This window comes from Lipophrys pholis, assembly GCF_963383615.2.
Source record: "Lipophrys pholis genome assembly, chromosome: 7".
Lineage (NCBI taxonomy): Eukaryota > Metazoa > Chordata > Actinopteri > Blenniiformes > Blenniidae > Lipophrys > Lipophrys pholis.
The window spans coordinates 29499854-29525723 of NC_137638.1; the positions used below are offsets into that span (position 1 = coordinate 29499854).

The 25870-nt window shown below is 41.5% G+C and overlaps 2 protein-coding genes across 6 annotated transcripts; both read left to right on the forward strand.

The window, feature by feature from the left end:
* The first annotated feature begins 4566 nt into the window (after positions 1-4566).
* Positions 4567-20713, forward strand: susd1 (sushi domain containing 1). 5 transcript variants are annotated; one of them, XM_080468437.1, is made up of 20 exons: positions 4567-4870; positions 5007-5150; positions 6718-6873; positions 7745-7897; positions 9227-9406; positions 10768-10947; positions 11027-11206; positions 12216-12395; positions 12490-12669; positions 12897-13076; positions 14691-14855; positions 15891-16055; positions 16696-16860; positions 17686-17780; positions 17854-18040; positions 18120-18213; positions 19242-19476; positions 19554-19593; positions 19674-19767; positions 20589-20713. In XM_080468437.1, the coding sequence occupies exons 1-20, from the start codon at positions 4816-4818 to the stop codon at positions 20605-20607; spliced, it is 2847 nt and encodes a 948-aa protein (XP_080324563.1). In that variant the 5' UTR covers positions 4567-4815; the 3' UTR covers positions 20608-20713. The 5 variants fall into 5 exon arrangements, with proteins under 5 accessions (XP_080324563.1, XP_080324564.1, XP_080324562.1 ...); XM_080468438.1 differs by lacking the exon at positions 19674-19767; XM_080468436.1 differs by lacking the exon at positions 20589-20713 and having other exon boundaries at positions 19674-20006.
* A 598-nt stretch (positions 20714-21311) lies between these two features.
* zbtb26 (zinc finger and BTB domain containing 26) lies at positions 21312-24547 on the forward strand. Its single transcript, XM_080466498.1, has 2 exons — positions 21312-21405; positions 22615-24547. The coding sequence occupies exon 2, from the start codon at positions 22643-22645 to the stop codon at positions 23969-23971; it is 1329 nt and encodes a 442-aa protein (XP_080322624.1). The 5' UTR covers positions 21312-21405; positions 22615-22642; the 3' UTR covers positions 23972-24547.
* The last annotated feature ends 1323 nt before the right edge of the window (positions 24548-25870 follow it).

Sequence of the window (25870 nt, forward strand, 5' to 3'; positions counted from 1 at the left end):
GTTTTTAAATAACTTTATATTCAGATTACTTTTGGATTTCCAGTTCATGAGGATCGCCTTTTTTGCGACGCTTAGGGAAACCAGGAGCAGCAGGACTCATTTTTTTCTCTTTTAATTTCTGTGAGATCTCCTAACAAGCAAAGTGAAGGTGAGACTGGAATAGGGTGGCCCAGACATAACGATAAGTCTTCACAAATCTTTTGCCAGAACGTTTGGACTGGCGTACATAGCCAAAGTGCGTGTAAATAGGTATCGGGGAGATCACCTGTGCAGTTTGAACATATGTTAGTGGGAGTGAGCCCCATCTTGAACATCCTTTGTCCTGTGTAATGAACTCTATGAAGGACCTTGTATTGTATGAGCTGTATATTGGGGGTTTTGCTCATTTTGAATGTATTTGTACAGATTTGTGACCAAAACGTTGGGTCGCTGTTGATGTTGAGATCTTCTTCCCATTTGGAGGTGGGAAGGGATATTGAGATATTTGAACCTGACAGGATTGAGATAATTTCAGAAAGTGGTTTTGGTGCTGAGATCTTCAGGAGATTTGTTACTGTCTGAGGTAAGTTCAGGTTAATCTGTTCTAGTTTGAACTTAGTTTGTATTATTGACTTAAGCTGAAGATATTCCAGATAGTTGTTTTGACTGATGCCATATGTTTCTATTAGCTCATTAAATAGAATAAAAGAGTTATTGGAGATAAGTTGTTCTAAGTGTCTTATTCCTTTATTTTGCCATCTTGGGAAGTTTATTGGTTTCTTTCTTTGCAGGATGTCGGGATTGTTCCAGAGGGTGTGAGTTTGCAGGGAATGAGTGAAGATCCATTTATTTTAAGAAATTCCCACCAAGCTGTCAGCGATGTGTTTATATTGATGCTTTTAAAGCAGCTGTGCTTTTTGATGACAGGACTGAAGAAGGGAAGACCTCTGACTTGGAGATCTTCACAGAATGTTTTTTCAACGTCTAGCCAGCCTTCATCTAAGGGTTTCTGATTGATCCATTTTACAACATAAAGTAGTTTATTGGCCAGATAGTAATTATAAAAATTTGGGAGTTCTAAGCCACCTTGGTCCTTGGTGTTCTGTAGTGTTTTTAAACTTATACGTGATGGTTTGTTTTTCCATAAGAATTTTGAGACATGAGAATCAAGAGTGTTAAACCAGGTTTTTGGTGGTTTTGCTGGGATCATTGAGAAGATGTAGTTAATTTTAGGCAAGACCATCATTTTGATTGTTGCTACTCTCCCCATAAGTGAAATTGGGAGTGTCCTCCATCGAATGAGGTCCTCCTCTATTGCTTTAATAAGGGGGGTGTAGTTTAAGTGTACCAAGTCTGAGAGTTTGCCTGAGACGTTAATGCCGAGATATTTGATGTTCCCTGGTTTTAGTGGGGTGTTCGGTGTGTGCTGAAATGTAGAGTTGATAGGCAAGACGACTGATTTGTTCCAATTTATAGAATATTCTGAGATTGAGGAGAATCTGTCTATTAACCCTATTGTTTCTGGAAGAGAGGTCTGTGCGTTTTGCAGGAAAATTAGCACATCATCTGCATAGAGACATATTTTATGTGTTACATTTGCTGTTCGTATTCTTTTTATGTTATTGTTCTGTCTGATGGCTGCTGCTAGTGGTTCGATAAAGATTGCAAAGAGAGATGGTGAGAGTGGAGACCCCTGTCTGGTGCCTCTCTCAAGATTGAACCTTGAGGACATTTGGTCATTGGTTTTAACACAGGCACTGGGTGAGGTATACAGTATTTTTATCCAGGAGAGGTAATTTTCTCTAAATCCAAATTTCCGTAGTGTAGCAAGGAGAAATTTCCAATTTACCCTATCAAAGGCTTTTTCTGCATCTAAGGAGGTGATAATGGCTTTTTGTTTATTGTGGTGGCAGTGGTCTATAAGATTAATTAATCTACGTGTATTGTTAGTGGAGTGTCGTCCTTTAATAAACCCAGTTTGATCTGGGTGTATGATGTGGGGTGTGATTTTTTCCAGTCTGCTTGCTAATGTTTTACTAATTATTTTAAGATCTACATTGATTAGTGATATTGGCCGATAGCTAGATGGTAGTGTGGGATCTTTATCCGGTTTTAGAAGAAGACTGATATTTGCACAGTTCATATGTTGGGGGAGAGTTGAAGATTCTTTAATTTCCTCAATTATTCTGAAAAAAATAGGTGAGAGTAAAGACCATAATTCTTTGTAAAATTCAGTGGGGTATCCATCAGGTCCTGGAGCTTTACCATCAGGCATGTGCTGGAGAGCTTCCTGCAGTTCTTCAATTGAGATGGAAGCTTCTAGACCTTGGATCTGTTCTTCTTTTAATTTTGGTAGGTCAACTGTGCTCAGAAAGCTCTCTATTTCAGATTGTGAAGGGTCAATTTGTGAAGAGTAAAGTTTTTTGTAGAATTCTCTGAAGGTATTGTTTATTTCTTGTGGGTTAAAGGTGATTTTACCATTTTGAGTTTGGACTGAGGGGATCGTACATTTTTCTTTATTTCGTTTTAACTGATTGGCTAAAAGTTTGCTGGATTTATTACCATGTTCAAAGTTCTCCCAGCGTATCTCTGCAGTTGAAATTGTGTTTTATGTTCAATTATTTTGTTTAACTCTATTTTCAATTTTCTTAGTTCCAGTAATAGGCTGTCGTCTTTGCAGGCAGCATGAGCTGTCTCCATGGTTTTGATTTTATCTTCCAGTTCTTTCTCCTTTATTTTTTCCCTTTTGGTCTTGTATGAGGAATAAGAAATGATTTTACCTCTCATGACAACTTTAGCCGTCTCCCAGAGGACGCAGGGAGAGACACCAGGCAGGTCATTTGTTTCTAAAAAATTTGACCATTGTTTTTTAAAGAATGTGCGGAGGTCTGGATCCTTAAGCAGTGACGTGTTAAATCTCCATTGTCTAATAGGAGGGGTGATTGTTCTATTAGTAACTGTCATAGTGACAGGTGCATGGTCACTGATAGTAATGGGGTGAATCTGTGTGTCCAAGATGTCTTTAATCACTGATTTACTCACCAGAAAGTAATCTAAGTGTGAATAGGATTGGTGCACTGCTGAGTAGAAGGTGTACTCTTTAAGGGTGGGATGAGAGGTGTGCCAGGCGTCGCAAAGACCATAGTCACTCATGTACTGCTGGACTATGTCTGTAGATTCCCAGTGTCGGGTGTTTGCTGCTTTACTAACTCTGTCTACTTGTGGATTGAGGGCGATGTTGAGGTCTCCTCCCACTATCAGTGTTTTATCAGAGTGTGTTGAGAGGGTGGTGAAGAAATTATGATAGAAGGAGGGGTCATCAACATTTGGGCCATAGATGTTTGCGATACACATCTCTATGTTCTGCAGAGAGATGTGAATAATTATAAATCTTCCCTCTGGATCTGTGATTGTGTCTTTACAAGAGAATTGTATTTTATTGTTGATTAATATAGCTACGCCTCTCTGCTGGGAGTTAAAACAAGCTGAGTATGTGAGGGAATTGTGGTGATATCAATTTGTGATGTCCTGTTGTAGGTGTGTGCGTCTCTTGTAACAAGACAATGTCTGCCTGTACTTTGTTTAGGTATTTCTGCTTTAAGTTGGATATAGTGTCTTGATATACAGTAGAAGCATGGTTGTATATGCGTGTCTCTGTAAGTACAAATAGCTTCCTCACACATACAGTAGAAAAGCTCTTTCATGTCTGGAAACGTTTCTGTCGTTGTTCCTTTCACCAGCAGATCCTTTGATTCCCTTTGGTAAATTATTCCTCTGCATTCAACTCGTCCTGATGATGTTTATTTCTTATTGAATATAGAAGTAGTGGGCTGTGAGGGACCACGCCTAAAACAAAGCACCCACTTCTCTGTTTGCCAGAGAATTACAGTAAAGCTTGTTGACACATCCACCCTCACAACACACAGAAAGAGGAACTTCCACCCCAGAAGGAATGTGCGGTTTCTCACATCTCTTGATTGTAGAAACTGTCTTTTTATGGTTTTCTTTCTGACAAACCCAGACAAGGCAAAGCCTCAGGTCCCCCATGTGATCTCTGGTGGATTTTGACGGCTGCACCAGCCCCAGGTTGTAAAACTTAGGGGGCAGTTAATCAGTCTGGGCCAGCACACGCTGCCATGTAGCCTCTGCTTCCTGGTTGGAGTGACAGTATAAAGTTGGGTCCCCAGTTGAGACCCTGCTGGGCAGAGAGATATGAGTCCACCACACTTATCTCCTCCGCCCACAGCACTCCAAGCGACACCCCGTCACCCCCTGCAGACCCTGCAGAACAAACAGAAGACGTTCTTTATTATCTAAAACATTAATCCAGCCACCAGTGAACACAGCTGAATAACGTTATTTCTAGACATTTGGTACAATAGTAGAGATGGGTTGTATGACTTGGGTTATTATAAGACTCTTCCTTCAATGAGTTGTGGGTTGTGAGGCCGTCATCGCAGTGACGTGCTCCACGATGACACAATGTTGGAGCAAGAGGGAACCCAGCAGGTTCGTTGGGTTAAAAATATCCCTTATCAGCCACCGCAGCGTGAGTGTGCAGTTCCTCGGAGCGAGCAGTGAGCGTATCGCCGGCGGATCGAAGCAGTAACTCAACATGCCAGAAGATGAGCGAGGAAGCCACAGAAACCACCAGCGGCGAGCAGACCATTGAGAAAAGCAGCCATTGCTGGAGGTGACCTCGGCTCACCCACTCACTGGTTATCATACACTCTCAGCGTCATGGCGGTCCCAGAGAAGGAAGTCCTGAAGCACAAGTGAAGAAGGACACAAAGATGTGGAGGAGGGGGTTTAGTGTGTGGTGAAGTCAGCAGAAGGATGGATGGAAGACAGACACTGATGACGGTGGTTTTTCTGCTCTGGGTCTTCACAGGTGAGTGACGCGGTTCCAGCAAACGTTTTGGCCACATTCGTCTGGGAGCCTCTTTTAATGTCAAGGACTTTCAGGAAACAATGCAAACAAAACAAAAAGAGCCAGACCTCCAGGTGATCCTCACTTCTCCTCTCAGGTCAAGCAGCAGAGGGCCAGATTGTGCTGGACGTGTGCTCCAGCTGCCACGTTAACGCCACATGTGTCGACAAGGTTGACAGATCCGGGAAAGTTTGTAACTGCAAGTACGGCTTTGTTGGAAACGGAAGGACCTTCTGTCAAGGTGACAAACGGGAACATCCCTGTGTGCATCTTTCTTACATGAAGTCTGTGATTAAAGAGGATATATAGTCACAGGTTGATGTTCTTCACGCAATCTAATTTGAAAATCTTTAAAAATAGAATCATTATTTTTGCTTCATACAGTGTGTATGTGGAAGTGGAAGTTTTCTTTTAACAACATTGTTCTACCTCAATGATATGATCTCTAATCTTGTTTTAAAAATTCATTCTTACAATATACATAAAACATCCCCTAATTTATGGCTGAAGGTAGATGATCTATATTATTGATTTGGGCTAAGCCAATATCATTTTGTTCAAAAAATGTGTGTCTCCATTTTTCAAATAAATTTTGTTTATATCTTCATATGTAAGGGGGAACAAGCTGTTAAAACTGATCAATAATCCTAACATTGTGCATTTGATCTGAACTTTTAGCCTATGCTTCTGGTTTAACAAACTACATGAGGACATAAAGGCATCTCCTATTATCTCCTATTGTCTCCTATTATCTCCTATTGTCTCCTGCTATCGCCTATTGTCTCCTATTGTCTCCTATTGTCTCCTATTGTCCCTCAAGTGATCAGAGAATCTAACTAACTAACTAACTAATTAACTGACTTTCTAAATGACAGAAGATGCTCAAGCACCTCATTTCACCTCCCCAAGCTGAATTTCATTATCACATATCTTCATTAAAACTATTCACCAATGGCTGTCTTCAACAAATAAAGTATTAACTTCAAAACAAGGCATGATGACCTTGTTTTAACATGTAAGGTGTGATTTAGTGTCTCAGCTTGTTTCATTGGAAATAAAAACAACTGATATGTCAGCATGTGTACATGATGATCATCAGACATTTTTGAGACCAGACATTCAAGAAAAAGAGGATTTATTTCACTAATATTGAAAACTAAAAGTAAAGCTGCAAACATGTTTTATTTACTTTCTTATTTTGACTTTCCTCACCGTGCACTCACAAACCCACACATACTGTAAATGTTTAATACTACGTCTGTCAAGTTAGCAGTTAGGGCCACACAGTGGCAACAGGTTGAAAAGGGTCGCAGTTCAATCCTGAAGGGGTCCACCCGTCACAATCCGATGGTAAATGGACGTCACTTAACGCTTTTCAACTGTGTGAGCAGCCCCAACGCGCTTTACATCGTTAATCACATTCACCCTTTCACACACACACACACATTCACCTGCTGCCATGCAAGGCACTGTCAATCTAATGGGAGCAGTTTGGGGTTCAGTGTCTTGCTCAAGGACACATTGGCATGTGGACAGGTGGCAATGGGAATCAAACTGCAACCTTCTGATTGGGAGATGCCTGCTCTACCAACCGACTCTTGCTTGTAAAATAGATATTTATCAATAGGGGACTAATGTGCATTTGCTTAAAGAAGAAGAAGTATTGTTACAGTCATTGAACTCCATAAATGTGTAATAGATGATCAATTTAACTACCATCTGTTGCTCAGGTGACCGTCTGTGAACTTTGGATTTTTTTTCAATGCAAAAAGAAGAATATGAATCATTTCGTTGTGTATTTCTTCCAGATAAAGATGAGTGTCAGATAGGAGCCAATAAAATCTGTGGGCATCACACCACGTGCCACAACACGTACGGCAGCTACTTCTGTACGTGCCTGGCCGGTTACAGCCCCTCAAACAACATGGCCGTCTTCATCCCCAACGACGGGACCCACTGCCAGGGTGAGTTCAACGCCAGCCGATTCAATGGGACAGCAAACTGCTGTTTTAATCCAGTTTATCAACATGAGGCCATTGAGTCCAGTTACGGTGACCTCTAGTGGCCAGTAAAATCATGGCAGCTGCAATGCAGTGAAAGAAGCAACAACAGGCTATATGAACGGGGGGTGGGGGGGGGGGGGGGGGGGGGGGGGGCGGGGGGGGGGGGGGGGGTGACCCAGGAGAGTAATGTTTGTGTGTTTTTAATGTAACGTGGCTTGTGTAATCAACATTGAATTTATATAGCATTTTTGTTTTTAATTAGTTTTGGTGAATAAACCAAACGGAACAGCAGCTGACAGCCTGTTACTGCTGTGACTTTGGCACATATGTAAAGGGAGTCTTCACTAAAAAAAACACTAAACCCCTTCTTCTGGGTTTTCTTTATTGTAGCTGGGGATGAAATGGTTTCACCACTCACAGGGACCAATGATGTCTTATTTATTTAAAACATCTAGGTTTGTTTGTTTTTCCTGGAACTTGCCGTTGATTACCAGAAACAATAAAGGCCTTGTTCACCTGTCATTGGTGGACTCATTTAGATAAGAAAGAGACTGATAATGAGAACTGGATCCACCAGGTGGAGGAGTTAGGGTCTTTAACTTCTAATGCTGGCTCTGATAAAAAAAAAAAAAAAACACTTCTTAGGCTGTTGGCCTAAAACAGAAATGGGTAAAACACAATATGCCAAGAACTCGAGGTAAAACTGTTGCACTGTTTCCTTTCTCTGTAAATAATTAGATGTCAGTGGAGATGAAATAAAGTCCTTTAATGCACAAAGTTGTGGCTAAGTATTGTTTGTCTGTGTTGTTTGTGGTGACGTGTGGCTGCACAGACATGGATGAGTGCAGGGTCACCGGGGTGTGTGGACCCGGAGCCCACTGCAGGAATCTGGACGGCGCTTTTGACTGCAGCTGCCAGGTCGGATACAAAGTTCATGACGGAGTCGAGCCTTTTCACCCAATGAGAGACAAAGCTTCCTGCAAAGGTAGAGCTGCATCGGTCACATCCGCTTTATGTCTTTTCAATGATTTATCCTGCTTCCATGTCGTTTTCACTGCTATTGAAAGGTCCTTGATAGTTTGTGTTGTTTTTCATTGTATTGCATTCATTTGTGTACATAACTATATAAATAAGCATTAATCCAATATGCCTGCTAACACTCTTGTTTGTCATCAATAGTTATAGATAATAGGCTTCACAATAGAGAGCGGTATTGTCTTGTCTCTTTAGCTTGTAATTCTGTTTTTAAGACTGGAGAATTTGAATATCTAATCATCTTATCTTGTCTGAAGAGAAAGTGCAGTTTCAATTCTATGCATGTACTGTAAATTGTGATGAATTAACAAACAAGATGACTTTGAATTTAACTTGGAATACCTTTTTTAAAATCAAAAGAAAAATTCTTTATTCTCACAACATAGATTTAAATACTCTGTTGATTCTGGAGGAAATGTTTCCAGCAAAAACTATTTATTCAAATAAAGTTAAATGCAGAAATTCTATTAAATATCCTATTAAACACAAAGAAAATCCAATTCCACATTTCCAATCTATGCTAACATCTAATGTGTGCTATTTATCGTCTCTTGACACATTAAAGAACTGCTGTAGCACTAAGTAGTCTATGTAAGATGTAAAAGATCTTAAGTGTGGGAAAATGTTGGCTTTTGAATGTTTTTGAATTTTCGTAGAAAAGTGAATTTGTGAAAATATAATTTCTAAAGCACAATATGCAGACGACAGTCGCACGGGGAAGTTAAAAACATGATGTGAACTAAAAAGTAGTGCAGGCTGCAACAAAATACGACAGAGATTACAACAGTCAGTACTTCTCTTTTTCTGGTTTTGAAATGTCCCTCATGTGGTCATATTTCATAAACTCACACCTGACACCACTTTACCGTAAACAGGCCCTGCTTTCTTGCAACAACCGTAGTACACACACACACACACACACACACACTCCTCATAATCACACATTAACCACTAAACATATTAATCAACAACCTCTGCATTCGACGCAGGCTGTACTCTGTGTGCTGCTCTTGGGTTACAACCTGTTGCAGTCCTCCCTCCCTCACCCTTCCTTCCTCACAAGGAGCCTCCCTCCTGTGCTTCATGAGCATCGGGCCGTAATTCACTGACCTGATACGTTGTCCTATAACGTCCTGCCAGGGAGTGTCGGGGCGTCGCCTCGACACTCAATAAATTGCTAATGTGATGTCATGATGTACTCTGTCAGGCTGTGTCCTGGTGGGTATGATAGTGAAGCTTCACCCTGAATGAGAGTGGTCTCACCCTGGCCTGTCCTCAGTGGTGGACTGTGGCCGGCCGGTTCCCGCCGAGGACGCCGTGCTGCAGACGCTCACAGGAACCACGTTCGGCAGCGAGGCCCGGTTCGTGTGTGACGACGGCTTCGTGTGGAGGAGAGGGGACAACGGCTCAGTGTGTGGAGCTGATGGGCTGTGGAGAGGACCCACCATGGTCTGTGAAGGTAAAGAAATACTAATGCTGAAAGAACCATGAGAGCTGTGACCGGCCGGCGTGTGTTTCTATGACTAACTAAAGCAGGGGTGTCAAACTCATACGGTTCAGTTTCATCTTGAGTGATAAAATAGTGCCATAATAACCTTTAAATTGACATTTTCAAGTTTGTATGTGTTGTGGCCCAGAGGATATGTGATGAAAATGTCTATATTTTTGCAAAACACAAACAATTATGAAGCCTTTTTATATGAAACCTTTTGGTGCGAAATACAGTGAAAAATCCCAAAAGTTTCTCTTAAGGTTGCTGCACGATGCATGTTTTTACAAACTCATGGCTTTGAGGCTAATGCCGGCGTTCACGGCAGCGCCACCCATACCTCAGCTCGGGTCTCAGCGTTGTGTACTCTTAAAAATTATATCAATGTTTTCTTTGAATATTTCACCATTTGTTTGGTCCAGATTGGAGCCTCTTGCAGGCCGGTTTTGGCCCACAGGCCTTATGTTTGACAGCTTGAAGTAAACCACATAACGACCTCTGATGATACTTTAAATTAATTTGTTTGGTTGAAGAAAAACTTTGAAGTTGAAGTTTAAAGGTTATCATGGCACTATTGTACCGGTCCGGCCCCCTCAGGATGAAACTGAAGAGTGTGTGGCCTCTGAACCTGAATGAGTTTGACGCCGCTGCTCTGAACAAATGTTTTATAACGTGTGTAAAATAAACAGAAACGGTTTCTCCACCGACAAATGAATGCTAATACTGCTTTTTGTCTGCTGAGCTTTTTAATAAACCTATGCATTTCATTAATAACTGGTCAAAAGTGAAGTACTGCATTGCCTAATGAATTAACCTATTTACAACCATTTCCTTACAGTTTCTTTCAAAACACATGATTGAAGGTTCAGCACTGTGGTTTCTGTTGCTCGTCTGTCTCACAGCTGACTGAGGCTTCTCCCTCAGTCAGCTGTGGTCAGTTCCTGCCCACTGTGGGATGAAGCCAGACCACATTTTATAAAGCATAAATGTCTTTAAATTAGGTGGTTTCATTGACATAATCTGCAGTAAAATCACATTTTCATGATTAATGTAAACTAAAGGAAATGGAAGATAAACTACAGTCTTTTCTTGATGATACTACATGTCCAGCGACTATCCAGATGTTTCTTTGTGACAATAAAGCTCCTTCCTGTCACATACACAGAGATCTGTTGATATGCTCCTTGTACAAATCATGTCACGTCCACCTTGAAGGTGAGCTGATGCAACAAAATCGAGCATGAATGATGCAAACCTTGTGTGCATTTCCACACATGCACTGAGTCTTCCGTCAGTTTGTGACTGTTTGATGTCGCTGCTTTGGCTCTCAGAGGTTGACTGTGGCTCTCCCCCTGCCCTCCCCCACTCTCACCTGCTGTGGAACAAGAGCTCCAGGATGGGAGCTGAGGCGCTTTATCAGTGCGACACTGGATACCGTAATGTTGGAGGGGGAAATGTCTCGGTGTGTACCGGAGCCGGGCGCTGGGAGAGGCCCTCTGTGCTCTGTCAAGGTACCGCCTCCGTGATTCATGCAGATGTGCAGTGGCTTGTTCTGGTGTTTACAGCTGTGATGGGTCTTGTTCCTCATAGAGATCTTGTGTGGGAATCCTCCTTTAATCAAATCCACTGAGCAGGTGTGGAACAGTGACACAGCCCCCGGCAGCACTGTGCTCTATGTCTGTACAAAGGGCTTTAAACACACAGGAGGAAGTTATATATCCACCTGTAGTGAAAACGGTCAGTGGACACTCCCGACGCTGTCGTGTCAAGGTAATTCACTGTTCACACCACAAAGTAAAGCTGTTCTGCAGGATTATTATGATTATTATGATTATGATTATGATTATTATTATTATTATTATTATTATTATTATTATTATTATTATTATTATTATTATTATTATTATTTTATTTTTAATTTTTTTTAATTTTAATTATTATTATTATTATCATTGTCATCATCATCATAACCATCATCACCATCATCATCATCATCATCAGTAGTAGTAGTAGTAGTAGTAGTAGTGTTGAATTAATTACAAATTTGTAGTTATATTCATCTCAAATGATTAATGATATAATGATGTTATCATCTATAATGCTAATAATTGTATTGTATAATCAATATATAATAATGCATATAATAATAAATAATAAGTGAAAATGAGTTACCTGGTAAAATATAAGTTGAATGAACGAATGAATGAATGAATGAATGAATGAATGAATGAATGAAGAAATAAATAAATAAATAAATGAATAAATAATGTTAATGTATAGGTTTAGAGATATACCAGTAACCATGACTTGCTCAGACCGTTTGCAGCCTGATGGATTCAACATATTAAGAGTTTGAGACGTGTACAGTGCTGTGAGGGAATCAGTGAACAATTACAGTTGGAAGAGGAAATACTACATTCATAAATGAATTGTAATCAACTGGCTTATAATGATAATGATAACTTCAGTTACAAAGAACGTTTGGTGTAAAAAAGCAGCTTAAAGTGCTTCATAATATAACAAAAGAGAGAAACATCCGCATTTACAAACATCAGGTCATTATTAAAAGAGGAAGCTTCAAAATGAAACGGAAGTAAAATGAACTATAATCATATAATGATAAAAATAAAGTGGAAGGCTTCTTTTAGAGAAATAAAATCTAACAAGTGTGATGAAATGACTGATGAAGAACCAGGAGTCATCAACAAAACGTATTTGTTGTAACTGAACTTGTTTTAACTTTTGTCCATAACCAAACGTGTGTCGCTCCCCATCACAGAGGTTTCATGTGGAGACCCTCCTGTGTTGCCCCACACCGGGCAGATGTGGGACGGCCGCTCCACTCCTGGAAGCTCGCTGACGTACTTCTGTAAAACAGGCTTTTATCACAGTGAGGGAAGCAACGTGTCGGTGTGCTCAGTGACCGGTAGCTGGTCAAAGTCAGACATCTCATGCACAGGTAACATCGTCTCTCACCGTTTCACCAGGTGGTTTCATTCTCTGCTGATGCTCGACAAAAACAAACAAAACCCTGACTATTTCCACCTCTGTAGAAGTTGACTGTGGTGAGCCTTCACCCGTCCATAATTCGGTCATGCTGTGGGACAAAACCTCCACCGTGGGCTCGGAGGTGGAGTATCAGTGTATCCCTGGATATCTCAGAGTTGGAGGGGGAGATGTTTCAGTTTGTACGCCCAGTGGAGAATGGGAGGAAGCCTCCGTGCTTTGTCAAGGTGACAACAATCTTTATTCGTGACTGCTTAACTCTTTAGACGGCATAAAGAAGAGAACTATGAGCCAAACCACCCAAAGTCAAATATTTGTAGCTGACCTTTATAGTTTTATAGCTCTAAGCTGGTGAACACTCACACAGTTTATTAATCCTTCTGTTTGTGTTTTTTGTCATTCAGGAGTCAGTGCTTCTCTGTGTCTGTGTGTACTAATTCATATCTGTGTTCAGAAATAAGCTGCGGCCCCCCAATAACACTCCCAAACACTAACCTCCTGTGGGATCGTACCAGCACACCGGGAAGCAGTGTGCGGTACGAGTGTGTGGATGGTTTTTACCAGGAGAGTGGAGATAATGTTTCAACATGTTCACTGTCAGGAGAGTGGGGGGAAGTATCTGTGAAGTGCAAAGGTACAGTAACGAGTCTCCTGCTGTGCATGCAACTCTGTTTAATCGCAGGCTCATTAGCTGTTCCATTCCTGCTGCTGAACGTGTCCAGATGAGCACGCTCTTAGTTTGAAAAGGTTTTCTTTAGGTACATTCGATTACATTCAGTTGCAAAAATAACCCCAAAATGTTTTTTTTCCTACTTTGTACATCTGTTAATTTAATGTTTTCTTGTTTTCCAAACTATTCCATATGAATCGCTGTTGTTATTTTTTAACTTTTTATTTATCTATGGAGGTTGCATGGCCCATATTTACAGAAGAGTATTAGGGCCACTGAAGAAGAAAAAAATTTGGAGGCTAAAAAAACCAACCTTCATGCATTTCAGAAAAAGTCGAAAATCAAAGTCCAGATTTTTTTTTTTTGGAGGTTAAAAAAAAAACAAAAAACCTTTGTGTGCTTCAGAAAAAGTCAAAAATCAAAGTCGAGATTTTTTTTTTGTTCTCGGAGAGACGTCTATCCATCCCTCATCATTTGCTCTTCGATGGAAAATCACATAAAATCATGTAATTGTGACTATATCGGGTTGCTTACTGCTTATGGACGTGTGATTTTACACAGGATTTCCTTGATTAATAAGAACATTTAAATAAGCAGCCCGGGATCCGAGCCTTTGTCCTTCATACTCGATGAACTTCCACAACAGAACAAGGCAGCAGGCTGCTCCGTCTCTTCTAGTCCTGATACTGATGATAACTGTCTTTATGAGCTAAGTTCTGTCCTGAAACATCTTTTCACCACTTCATTAAACCACCTGCGATGCATTTTGAGGAAGCAGACACACGCACTGGCATGTGGATAGACGGACTTTGTAAAAAAACGTATTTTTCCACCATGAAAAAACAAAAATCCCGACTCTGATTTTCGACTTTTTCTGAAGAGCATGAAGGTTTGGGGTTTTTTTTAGCCTCCAAATTTTTTGTTTTTCTTCAGTGGCCCTAAAACTCTTCCTTACATATTTTTCCAATCAATGTAAGAAAGAAGGTTTCACAGTGACATCTAGTGGCAGTAGATGATATAACAGCCACATTGTCATTGAGGAAAGAATTTCAGAGGAGAAAGTTAGACCATCAGGATGGAGGCCAGGACTTTACCAAGGAGATGAGTGCTTGGGTCCCAAGTTAAAATGAAAATATTTATTTAATCATTTATTTATTCAATCATTTATTTATTTTATAATTTCAGTTTTATGCATTAGTAATATATTGACAAATATGAAAAAACATCATTAGAAGACCCAAATTGTGGCATTTTATTAAACTATCTGATGTGTTTTGACACCAACAAAATGTAGTTTTCTTACCATTGCAACAAGAACAATTTGATATGGACTCAAAGAGATAAATTGGCGAACCAACAAATGCAACTCATTTTAATGTGTTTACTCAAATCTTGGCGGCCATTTGTCACGATTATCCCCACCAGTCATTGATAACAGCCAACTGGCCCAACTAGAATGTGGAGACGGATCATTTTATTCTATATCTATGGTACAAGTAGAAACTAACAGCTGTTCAGTCGCACTGATGAATTTTCAACTAGAAAACAACAAGTTTCTCATGAATGCTACTTTTCCAGCTAAATGCGGCCCGATTCCCATCCTGCCTCACTCGGAGGTGTTGTGGCACAACAGAAGCGTTGTGATCCATGGCTGTGTGGAGGGATACTACCGCTGGACGGGCAGTAACGTGTCTGTGTGCAGCAGCTCCGGGGTGTGGCAGGAAGCTACTCTCATATGCAAAGGTGAGTCGCTTCAGCACCGAGCTTAAAAACAGGAAGCAGCTGTACAGCAGCAGTGATGTCTTTATCGTGTTACCATGGCAACAAGATGGTGTTTAATTGATTAATTGTGCTGGCCTCCCAGGAGGGTCCAGGAGAGTAAAAACAATGAATAAGTGGAGGATAAAGCTCTCATTGCAAGTGTTGGAACGGTTACAAATGATATTTGAAGATCTACCAGATTCCAGATTACCAGTACCTCTGGAGCAAGTTGTCATTGCCTATAGATCCCAACAGCTCACAATGGGAATATCTTATAGTGAAACACACTGAGATCATCCTCCCACTCTTTTAGAAAATTCAGGCTCGTTTACACAACAACGTTTCAAGTGAAAATGCATTTTTGCATTTTCGTATCAGGAAAGTATTGGATTCACAACGTTTTGAAAATGATGTCCATTTACATGGAAAAGGCAGAAATGTTGAAAACAATGGGTGCTGTTGTTTTTCTAATGAACCCACACACACACACACACACACACACACACACACACACACACACACACACACACACACACACACAGAGAGAGAGAACAATACGTTATAAACATTAACTATGGGAGGACACGGACATTCGTGAGGACAGATGAGCAAGTTGGATTGTTATTACAGCGACTGTCGACTATAAAACTGCCAATCCAGGAGCATTTGGACCGGGAGTCATGACACTCTGCAGGACACTTTTACAAAAAGTTGTATTTCCCCGGTTTCCACGGTGACGAAGAAGGAACGTTTTCGGAAAGTTGCATCATCAGTGGCTAAAGTTTTCTGTTTTCACTTGAAAATGTTTAATTTGTCTCTTGCAGGCCGGTTTCATGTGCTCGTGCTTAAGATGAATCTATTTTTATTTAAGTTGCTTCCAGCAGAGTACAGAGCCAAGTAGGAAATGTGGACGAATCCTTTCACCAGTAGAAAGTGATTGTTCTGATATCCTGCCATGCAGGGAAGATCCACGACTTATAAACGTGTTATAAAGTTCAATGTTGCTGTTTTTTCCAGCTAAATGCGGCCCGATTCCCATCCTGCCTCACTCGGAGGTGTTGTGGCACAACAGAAGCGTTGTGATCCACGGCTGTGTGGAGGGATACTACCGCTGGACGGGCAGTAACGTGTCTGTGTGCAGCAGCTCCGGGGTGTGGCAGGAAGCTACTCTCATATGCAAAGGTGAGTCGCTTCTGCACCAAACGGAAAAACAGGAAGCAGCTGTGTCCATCCATCAACACTAAAGTATACAGTTCAACTCATTGGGTTTAACTGACTTACCCATGACCCAATACAGTCACACCTTCAGGTGTTGATGCTACCTTTAGACCTTTTCGTACCTCCACCAAGGAGGTTTTAAAATCTCCCGCATTTATTTGTCTGGTTGTCTGTTAACTAAATATCTGAAAAACTAATCAGCAGATCTTCACAAAAATGGGTTCACATGTACATTTGCTCAAAAGAAGAAACCATTGAATTCTGGTGGTGATAAAAAATTATTTTCATTTAGCAATATATTGTCTTATCTTGTCTTCTTTGAAATTATGAAATAAAATCACGTGATCACCAAACTAAATAAAAGAATGAAGGCAGTTGATCTGGATGTGGAATACGTGTCACTTCCTGTGTCCATGTCGACCCTTGGCGGAGGTCAGAAATCTCTGATTGCTCGTTTTCTTATTGTGACAAAACAAAGTATTTAATTTGACACGTTTTAAATTTGCTCAACCTGAACAGAGTGCCGTCACGGTTACTCTTACTTCAGGGAAACAAAGTGTATTACGAACTGTATTTTGACATTACAGTTCTACTCTTTCTCCAGCTAAATGCGGCCCGATTCCCACGCTGGCTCACTCGGAGGTGTTGTGGCTCAACCAGAGTGTTGTGATCCACGGCTGTGTGGGGGGATACCACAGCTGGAGGGGCAGTAACGTCTCCCGGTGCAGCAGCTCCGGGCTGTGGCAGGAAGCGACACTGAAGTGCATAGGTGAGCACGAAGAAAGCAAGAAAACGTGAATACAAATTTCAAGGGAGTAAAGTTAATGCTCCTCAGTAAACACTTATCTCACAGTGGAATATCCCGGTTTTTATTCTGGACTTTGAGACTTTTACTCTCCTTCTATCCCCTAATCCCAACCAGAATAACAGAAACTCTCCACTGATTCTTTCTTCCTGTTAAAGGGGAGTTAAAAATTTCCACCATCTCCTCTGCTTGCTCGTGTGGAATTGTTGGGTTTTTCTCTTTAAAAGTGTATTAGTTGTATTTGGTGCTATAATTGAATTGATAAAAATTTAAAAATTTTAATTTAAAAGGATAATTTTATGCAAGCATCACTTCCTAAAGGTTTTCCAGCAGTAATAATCGTCCCCATACCAGAAGTGAAGACAGTCTGTCCTCTCTCTCCCCGGCTTGTTTCAGTTTTTAAAAAGTGTGTTGCTCCAACCAGCCAATCAGAAATCAAACCCTATATAGTGTCATCGGGGGTTTAGCCAATCCCGATCAAGGTAGGCCCTCCCTTTGACCCTCCCACAATTAAGCAGCTCTGCTGTGGCACATGGCACCACGAGAGGAAGTACTTCCTCCTCTTCCCAAGATGGGCATGTGTGGGCGGAGCCAGTCCAGCTCTCACACACACAGCAGATTCTGAATGTAGCTCCTATGATCCAATATTCAAATGGAGGAAAATCAAGGAGAAGCTGGATTTGAGGCAATAAACTTTGATCACAAGGTTTTTGCACCAAGACTCATGTGAAAGTGTTGATAGGCTGACCCCTTTAAAACATATTTGTACTTTTGTTTATTCTCTTACAGAGGCAAAGCCACCTATAACTCATTTATCAATCTTTAATGAAAAATGTCTGCGATGGAAGGCTGAAAAATACGAGGAGGATACAGAAATATACCAAGTAAGACAAGAGTTCGTCTTTCTCTGTTGCTTGTTGTCGGTTTGCAGCCACAGACTTGATTCAATCGTTTTAGGTTATTTACACTGGGTCCAGAGACTACCAGAGGTTGTTTCATGATAAAAGGCAGAAGAATCTGAGTTCAAAGGACGACCGGCCGGAGCTCTGCCTCAGCCTCCTTCCAGTTACAAACTACAGCATCTCCATCACTGCAACATCCACCAGGTTCACGGCCACCATCACCACCAGCACCAGCCTGCCAGGTATCACTGTGCTGCCGATGCTTCAGCACTTTATCGTCTCTGTTCTCAGCAATGCACATTATAACCTGATATGTAACAGTTCCCCCAGCACCGCTTGTCTACTATAGAGAATTTGAAACTCCTCTACCAACGTTGAGGCTCCAGCGATCGCCCAACACTCTGGACTCGTTAAGGTAACAAGCAGGACAAGCATTAATAGTGCATTAATAGACTAAGACATACATTGGCAATGAGTCCTGGCATGATCACATACTTTATATGGTATGGTCAAGCTATTTGGACTCTACCTGACATTGCATGATCTGAGCCAGGGAGCATGTAGATGTTAAATAAAATAGTCCCAAGGATGGAGCCTTGAGGAACCCCACGTGATTTTTATACGCTCAGATTCAAAACGACCTTTTGACACGTATTTGTCTGTTTTGCAAGTAAGATTTAAACCAATTTCAATGTGCCAAAAGCAGCACTAAGATCCAGTAACACCAAACTGAAACTCTAGATGTGTCACTGCTCAGTAAGTAAAGGTGCCAAAATGCACATAAATCACTAGGAGCCTTTCAGACGTTGCTGCCATACGTTCCTCATGTCGCCGTGGTTGTTCATCAATACGTCCGTTAGAGGGCCGTCCAGTTTGTAGTAGGACAACAATTCTAAAACAAACAAGGATGAAACAGATTGAAAACTGCTAAAAAAAGTATTTGTAGTAAAACTAGTAGTAATTCAGTTTGGTCTGAGGGAATAATTCATTACCTTACATTTTCTTGAATCCATGTACACAATCGTCTTTCCTCCATGGCATCATTATTTCTGTTGGCTTCCAAGTTACTTTGTCTTATTTGTTCCTTTTGCTGGTCACACATGAGCTATACTGTACAACACTGCCCCCATGGGCCACCAATGGTATTACTCCATACGCTTTGCATCCGTAAGCTCCCTGAAAACGTATAAAGTGCGTCCAGTGAATCCCCTGTGAAGACTTAATCTGCCTTTAGCTGCTGTAGCAATCAGAGGAGATAGAAAGCAGCCAAGGTCATTCATGTTCAACAACAATCCAATCCACTGCTTTTAATCTCTGTAAGAAAATAGTGAATGTGTAAAAGACAAACTTCTCTCTCCTCCTACAATAGATGTTTTCACTTGTAACAATTACTGAGAAGAAAAATGGAAATAAAATCAGAATTTATTCTTCTCTGTGTTCCAGTTTGTACCAAGTGTTCGTGATTCCCGTTGATAGGATCGTGACGTTCAACTGCTCTTCTCCTGCGAGCTCAGACTCATCGGAGGACATGGCGGCGCAGCTTGACCTCCGACACGTTGAGAAGGAGATGAACTTCACTGTGGGGGACGGACGCCTCTATGGAGGTTTCTACAACGCTCCACTGGAGAGTGGCAGAAGCTACTATATCATCCTACGAGCTGTTTGTCAGTGGAAAATGGTGGGATCAATGATTAAAGTCATACCTGAGAAGCTTTTACCACATTCTATTGATTTTTTTTTTTTCTTCTCTCTTAGGCCTTGAAAAGTTCCTGTGTTTTGTGGGCCAAAGTGAGAGGTAACTGACCCTGTGCTTTATTTCTTTAATAAACTCAACATAATGTTCTTAATGCAAAAAGCAGCACATCTTTGTTGCAGGTACTTCATATATTCTGAGGGTTTCTTCACTGTGTGCTGCTGCCTTTGTGGCACTGGCTACCCTGATTGTGTTGGGAGGATACAGCTTCATCTGGTATCTGAGATCTTTACTCTTAAATTATAACGGTTACTGTTTATCAGACACATGCAAATCTACCATTAAACTGTTCTGTTTTCATATCACCAAGCTGAATTTACCGTAAATATATACAATAAAAACTACTTATCTTCATAACACCAAAAAGGAAATATAATAACTTGTATCTTTTCCATAAATTATTTTGTTCAATTACAAAATAGTTCAGTGTGGAGAGAAAGTTATTTAATTCAGTGTGGTAGAGGATGTTTGTCACAGATCGAAGTAAGACATGAATGAGATTTAACCTTTTATCAACCATATTTTGTCACATCACTTTATGTATTTTTCTGGAGCAGCAATGATAAACTGAAAGAGATACTATAAATAATGGAGGAATAATTTGGATTTGTGGTATTTCTGTAGTATTTCTTCTTAGAACAAAAAGCGTTGGGTCTCCTCATTTTAGTAAAGAATCTTGTTTGTGCACCTGATTTCATATTTTTAAATAAAAAATTTGAACATATGCAGTGTGCACAGTAAGCCAATGCAAGACAAGACCTTTTTCTTAAAAAATGCACCTTATAATTTTAGTAAGCCATCTGTAGTCCATTATTTTGTGTAGAAGTCAAGCCTATTTAGAGATGGTTTTAACTTAGAAATTGTGAAATACATGTGAAATTTGTTATATGTTATTCTATAATTGTTGTGTAATGCTGAATACTGAGTTTAAAGTCTTTTAGCATGCAAATATCCTCCAACAACACAGGGTTAAAACTTTCAATGTATTTAGGCGCCTGTAAATGATGTGATTAAAGAACTTGTTTTGTCTTTTTCAGGTGTGTCAAGAAGACATGACAGATCTGAGAGCTGATGGATAAAATGACAGAACATTTTATAAAGCATTATAACAAGTTATTAAGTATAAAAGTTATTGTCATTGTAATAAACTTTTTTTCAATAACTACTGGTGATCATTTTGTAAATACATATTTATATGTCAGGCAATTCGGGCTGATTTCAAGTTGCATTCAGAATGGAGAGTACTTTATTGAATGTGCTACATGAGCAGATGAGTACTTTGTCATCTGTCGAGAATGATATGAGGACGTTTTAGAGAAAGTAAAATCACTGTAATTCACCACATCTGTTACAGAAAGTCTAATTAAATCATTTTGTTTAATTTTTGTATATATCTGTGTTTTTGCTTTGACGTGAATGGAGTTAATTAATGATTCAAAAAACTATAAATTAATACATAAATACATAAAACACTATATAAGTATAAGAATACGTCTATATATACAATATCAATTGCTGTATAAGCAGTATGAAAATACAAGACAATATAATAAACACAAAATAAGACACAAGCATGAAAACCCACACGCGGTCACAGTTATAGTCGAAGACATTATAAAGTAGATTTCATGCCTATGGTTGAAGTGAGTTGTTCACTTTGAATGGGTGCAGTGTCCACTCCACTCCACCAGGTGGAGGTAAAGGCCGGAGGAGCCGTTCGGCTCCACGGCTGAAGCTAGCTGAAGACGTCCTGCGGGGCCTGGATGTTTTGTATCCGGTGCAGCAGCTTCACGTCCCCGCACGGAAGCGGTCCAGTGTCCCGACGATAAACACCCGTCCTGTTGGCTTTATCAGGTACAGACTCTTCTCCTCACCGCCTCTGCCGAGGCAGGGCAGCCCAGACAGCGGGCCGCATGCCCGTGCCGGCCTGTGGGCCGCTGGCGGCGGAGTGGAGGAGGAGCAGGCCGGAGGAGCAGGACGAGGCTGCCCTCCCTCCACAACAGCCTACAGATTAACTTTTAAAGATTTCATAATTGTTTCAGTGTTACAAAAAAAACACGTTTGTCTGTATTATTGAGTTTGCATGGTTTTTCTGTGAGGGCACTGTTGTTTCCATTAAATATATATAATATGATGATATATATCAGGCGATAGAACATTTAATAGAGAAAAATAAAATGGCTATAAACTCTCAGATACAGTCAGTTATTACACTTTTCATTTCAGTTGTAATGAGTTGTTTAATCTGATGATGGCCCTGTCTGTGTTTCCAGGCCTTTAAGGTTCTGTACCGTCTGCCTTGACGCCAACAAACTTTAATTTAATATGTTTTTAACTTTATAACTTGATTGGGGCTTCGTACAAGTGACAGTGACCAACAGCTTTTGATTGACACTAAACACAGAAACCCAGCCAATCTGGCAACATCTGTCTTATGGAAAAAAGTGATTCTATGGCTTGATTGGTAGTAGCTGCATTTGGATCCAGAATGAGAGATTTAAAGTGAGTGCACCCATTCAGTCCTTAACTTTGAAAAGAAGAAACCATGAGGTCACACACTTTGATCTGAGTCTGATCAGCCAGAATAAAACAATCCCAGAGACAGCTTCTCATCGCCTGAAGAATATCAGAAGAGAACTGATGTTTCAGCAGAATTTTGAGAAGCTAATCAATAACTTTGTCTTCAGTCAATTTGACTACTGTGATGACGTCTTTATTTCAAAAGACTATGAGATGGCAGATTCAAAGCGCTGCTGCTCGATTGATCACAAGAGAGTGGACCACATCAGCCCAGTTCTCAGCTCTTTCCACTGCTTTCCTCGTCATGCATTACTACCAGTCTACAAAATTTGAATAGTTTAGGAGAATCCATCTCAGATATTCTCTTAAGATTCATCCAAACCTCTCAGATCGTCTCAAACCTGCTTTGTGTTCCCAGAGTCTGAACCAAACATGGAGAAACTGCTTTTAGGTCTTACGTATCAAATATTTGAGACAAACCGTCTGGATGAAAAAGTGATTTTGAAGAGGAGCTGATCGAGTGTCTGGGTTTGTCTTTCACAGGAGCGTTGTCACTGTCCTCTGGTTCACCATGGCCCAGAACCAAGTCATCCTGCAGTTCCGCTTCGCAACATTCGGGGACTCCATGCTGCAGAAGATGAACCTCCTGCGACACCAGAAACGATTCTGTGATGTTGTGGTGCGCATCAACCAGCTGGAGGTTCCTGGCCACAAGGTGGTGTTTGCTGCCGGCTCGTCTTTCCTGAGGGACCAGTTCATCCTGCAGCAGGACTCCAGGGAGGTCCAGATCTCCATGATCCAGGAGGCGGAGGTGGGCCGTCAGCTGCTCCTGTCCTGCTACACGGGCCTGCTGGAGTTTCCCGAGCTGGAGCTGGTGCACTACCTGACGGTGGCCAGCTTCCTCCAGATGGGCCACATCGTGGAGCAGTGCACGCAGGCCCTCAGCAAGTTCATCAAGCCTCAGGCTTCACGCCATCTGAAGGTGGACATGGACATGAGGATCAAGAAAAGGGAGGAGGGTTTATCTTCTCAGGTACAGAGGGAGGAGGAGCGCTCTCAGGCACAGACTGTCCATCAGGAGGAGGAGGAGGAGGAGGAGGTCCAGCAGGTCGAGAGCGACGATCATGCTGAAAATAATGAGGAAGACGACGATGAAGATGACGACGACGTGATCATTCAGCCGAGCCCCGTCCAGACTCTGAGCAGCCGTCCCCGGCAGGGTGTGGCAGAGAGTGACATCACCATAATAAAGGTGGAGTCTGTAACCGAGGCGGCAGAAAACTCCACCACTGGTCACTTTTCTGCGAGCCCCCCCGCCGCCCTGCACTCCCCCGAGCCCCAGCACTCACTCATCAACTCCACCGTGGACAGCCGCAGCAGCGACATGGCGGTCCCTCCCAGCCTGGCCGGGTACGCGCTCAGCCCGCCGTCCTCCTCCATCCCCACGGAGAAGCACATGGGACACCAGCGGAGCTACGACAAACCTCTGCAGTGGTACCACCAGTGTCCCAAGTGCGCCCGAGTCTTCCGCCAGCTGGAGAACTACGCCAACCACCTCAAGATGCACAAGCTGTTCATGTGCCTGATCTGCGGGAAGACGTTCACTCAGAAGGGCAACCTGCACCGACACATGCGGGTGCACGCCGGCATCAAGCCCTTCCAGTGTAAAATCTGTGGTAAGACTTTCACCCAGAAGTGCTCGCTGCTCGATCACCTGAACCTGCACAGCGGGGACAAGCCGCACCGCTGCAACTACTGCGACATGGTGTTCGCCCACAAGCCCGTCCTCCGAAAGCACCTCAAACAGATCCACGGGAAGAACAGCTTCGACAATGCAAACGAGCGCAATCTGCACGAAGGGGGGATCGACTTTGACTTTGGGCAGATTTCGAACCTTTGAGCCTCTTTTTGTGTGAAAAGACGTGATCGTTTTAGCCTCAGCTTCAACCCGTCAGCTTTGATGGAAGGATTTTAACACGGGCAGCGGTTTCCTTGAGCTTGATTCACTACGACAGACCCCTGGTCTGCACCTTACTGTAGCTTCATTACTGTGGACTGTTGGTTTTTGTACAATACAGTGTAGATGCCTTCATATCATACTTGAAAATGTAACACTGATACATAATGACTCAGCACCATGTATTAACTTTGTGTCTGTGCCCAAACTGAAAAAGCATTTAAAAATGAAAAGCATTCACGTGTACATTGTCCATACACTCTGCTGTAGCCTTTCTTTTCATACCAGTGTGAAATGAACAAGGACTTGAACAGTGAGAGAAACTTGAAAGCACAGAAGGCCAGCTGTGACATTTTGTCTGGGCAACAAAAGGGATGCCAAAGTGTCCATGTGAACTAAGGAGGTTTTTATAGAGACTTTATATCTGAGGTACTGTTGAACCAAAGTGACATCGTATCTGTCCTGTGTTCATCGAAGTCAGCGTGTCTGTTTAGAAATTAATAAATGATGTAACCACTGGTGGGTTCATGTTTTTCTTCTGAAGTGAGCTGAAGAGTTTGTGCACCCTGTGGAGTGTGAAGGGACTATTTTCTTCTTCCAGTGAGTTTTCTCTGGGTACTCAAGTTGCCTCCAACGATCCATAACAACATACATTGATTACAACAGAACTACACTGGCTGGATTGCCACTCCCTTTCTCCTGTTGGTCTATCAGTCCATCTCTACGCCTTTACCTAGTTCAGTTCTCGCTATGAGGAGCAGTTTAACCACTACGCTTCTACCTTTCTGGAGGAAAAAAAGAAATGGAGCTTGTGCTTGAAGAATGGATGTACAGTCACTTGCATTATGTGTTGTTAAGTGATCATAGCAAAAATGAAATGAAAGTAATGAAACTTTTTTTTTTCAGAGTGGTGAGCACTCCTCTCTGTCAGAATATCTCCAGTTTGATTTCAAGCTTTGGGGTTTTTCTGTGCGTGAGTTTGCATGTTCTCCCTGATCATGTAGCCTCTGAGACAATAGATTCAATCTTTATTAGGGACCGAGCCTACTGGCAAGGTCCCTATTGTGTTTCGTACGCAACCGAGAAACAAAGGCTGGGCCCCCACGGGGCCCAGCCCAAGGCCAGGGCCTTAGAGTAAGTGCCACAGCATGAAAGGGGGCCAGGCCCTCAGACCTGGCAAATTCATATTGTTCTTCTAATGTTTCTTCATTGTATTGTCCTACATTGTACACTGGCACAAGTAAAGTTCACCTCAACAAATGAAACAAATAGAAGAACAGACGAGAAGATGGCTGAGGAAATCACTCTACCCTGAGCTATTTAAAAGAATAGAATATGGTATAACTTTATTTATATAGCACCTTTCACAGACATGAGTCACAAGGTACTTTACAGCACTAGAAATGGTTAAGATCATAAAAAATATAGAAGCAAGGAAAACATACATGGTTATACAAATATAAAAGATATTATAAAAGATAGGATGAAACATTCTGTGCCGCTTTTACAAGCCAAGGTAAACATTTAGTCAATTGTTCCGTTCTTGATCATCTTCAGTGTATCTTAATATGAAAAGTATTAGTTATCATTTGTGTATTTTCCCAACAGCTCCATGACACGACAACTACAGTATCTCAATTGTAATGTACTTATTCAGTATCAACCAGACAAAAGAGCTCTGAGGATATCCAGCCAGTCCTAGCTAACGCTGCAGTTTTGTTTCCGGGGGACAATATTTTGTGACGGAACCAAGCGATGGACGGCACAGTAAATACATAAGGTTATAAAATATATTTGACAATTTCAACAACATTGCTGATTTATAAAAACACATAGCATTAT

Excerpts from the sequence above, each read along its gene's own strand:
- susd1 (XM_080468436.1), top strand. The coding sequence starts at position 4,816 with ATGGATGGAAGACAGACACTGATGACGGTGGTTTTTCTGCTCTGGGTC. Across the intron at positions 16,056-16,695 it reads AGCTACTCTCATATGCAAAG|CTAAATGCGGCCCGATTCCC; the intron begins GTGAGTCGCTTC and ends CTCTTTCTCCAG. Across the intron at positions 19,594-19,673 it reads TTTGTGGGCCAAAGTGAGAG|GTACTTCATATATTCTGAGG; the intron begins GTAACTGACCCT and ends TCTTTGTTGCAG.
- zbtb26 (XM_080466498.1), top strand. The coding sequence starts at position 22,643 with ATGGCCCAGAACCAAGTCATCCTGCAGTTCCGCTTCGCAACATTCGGG.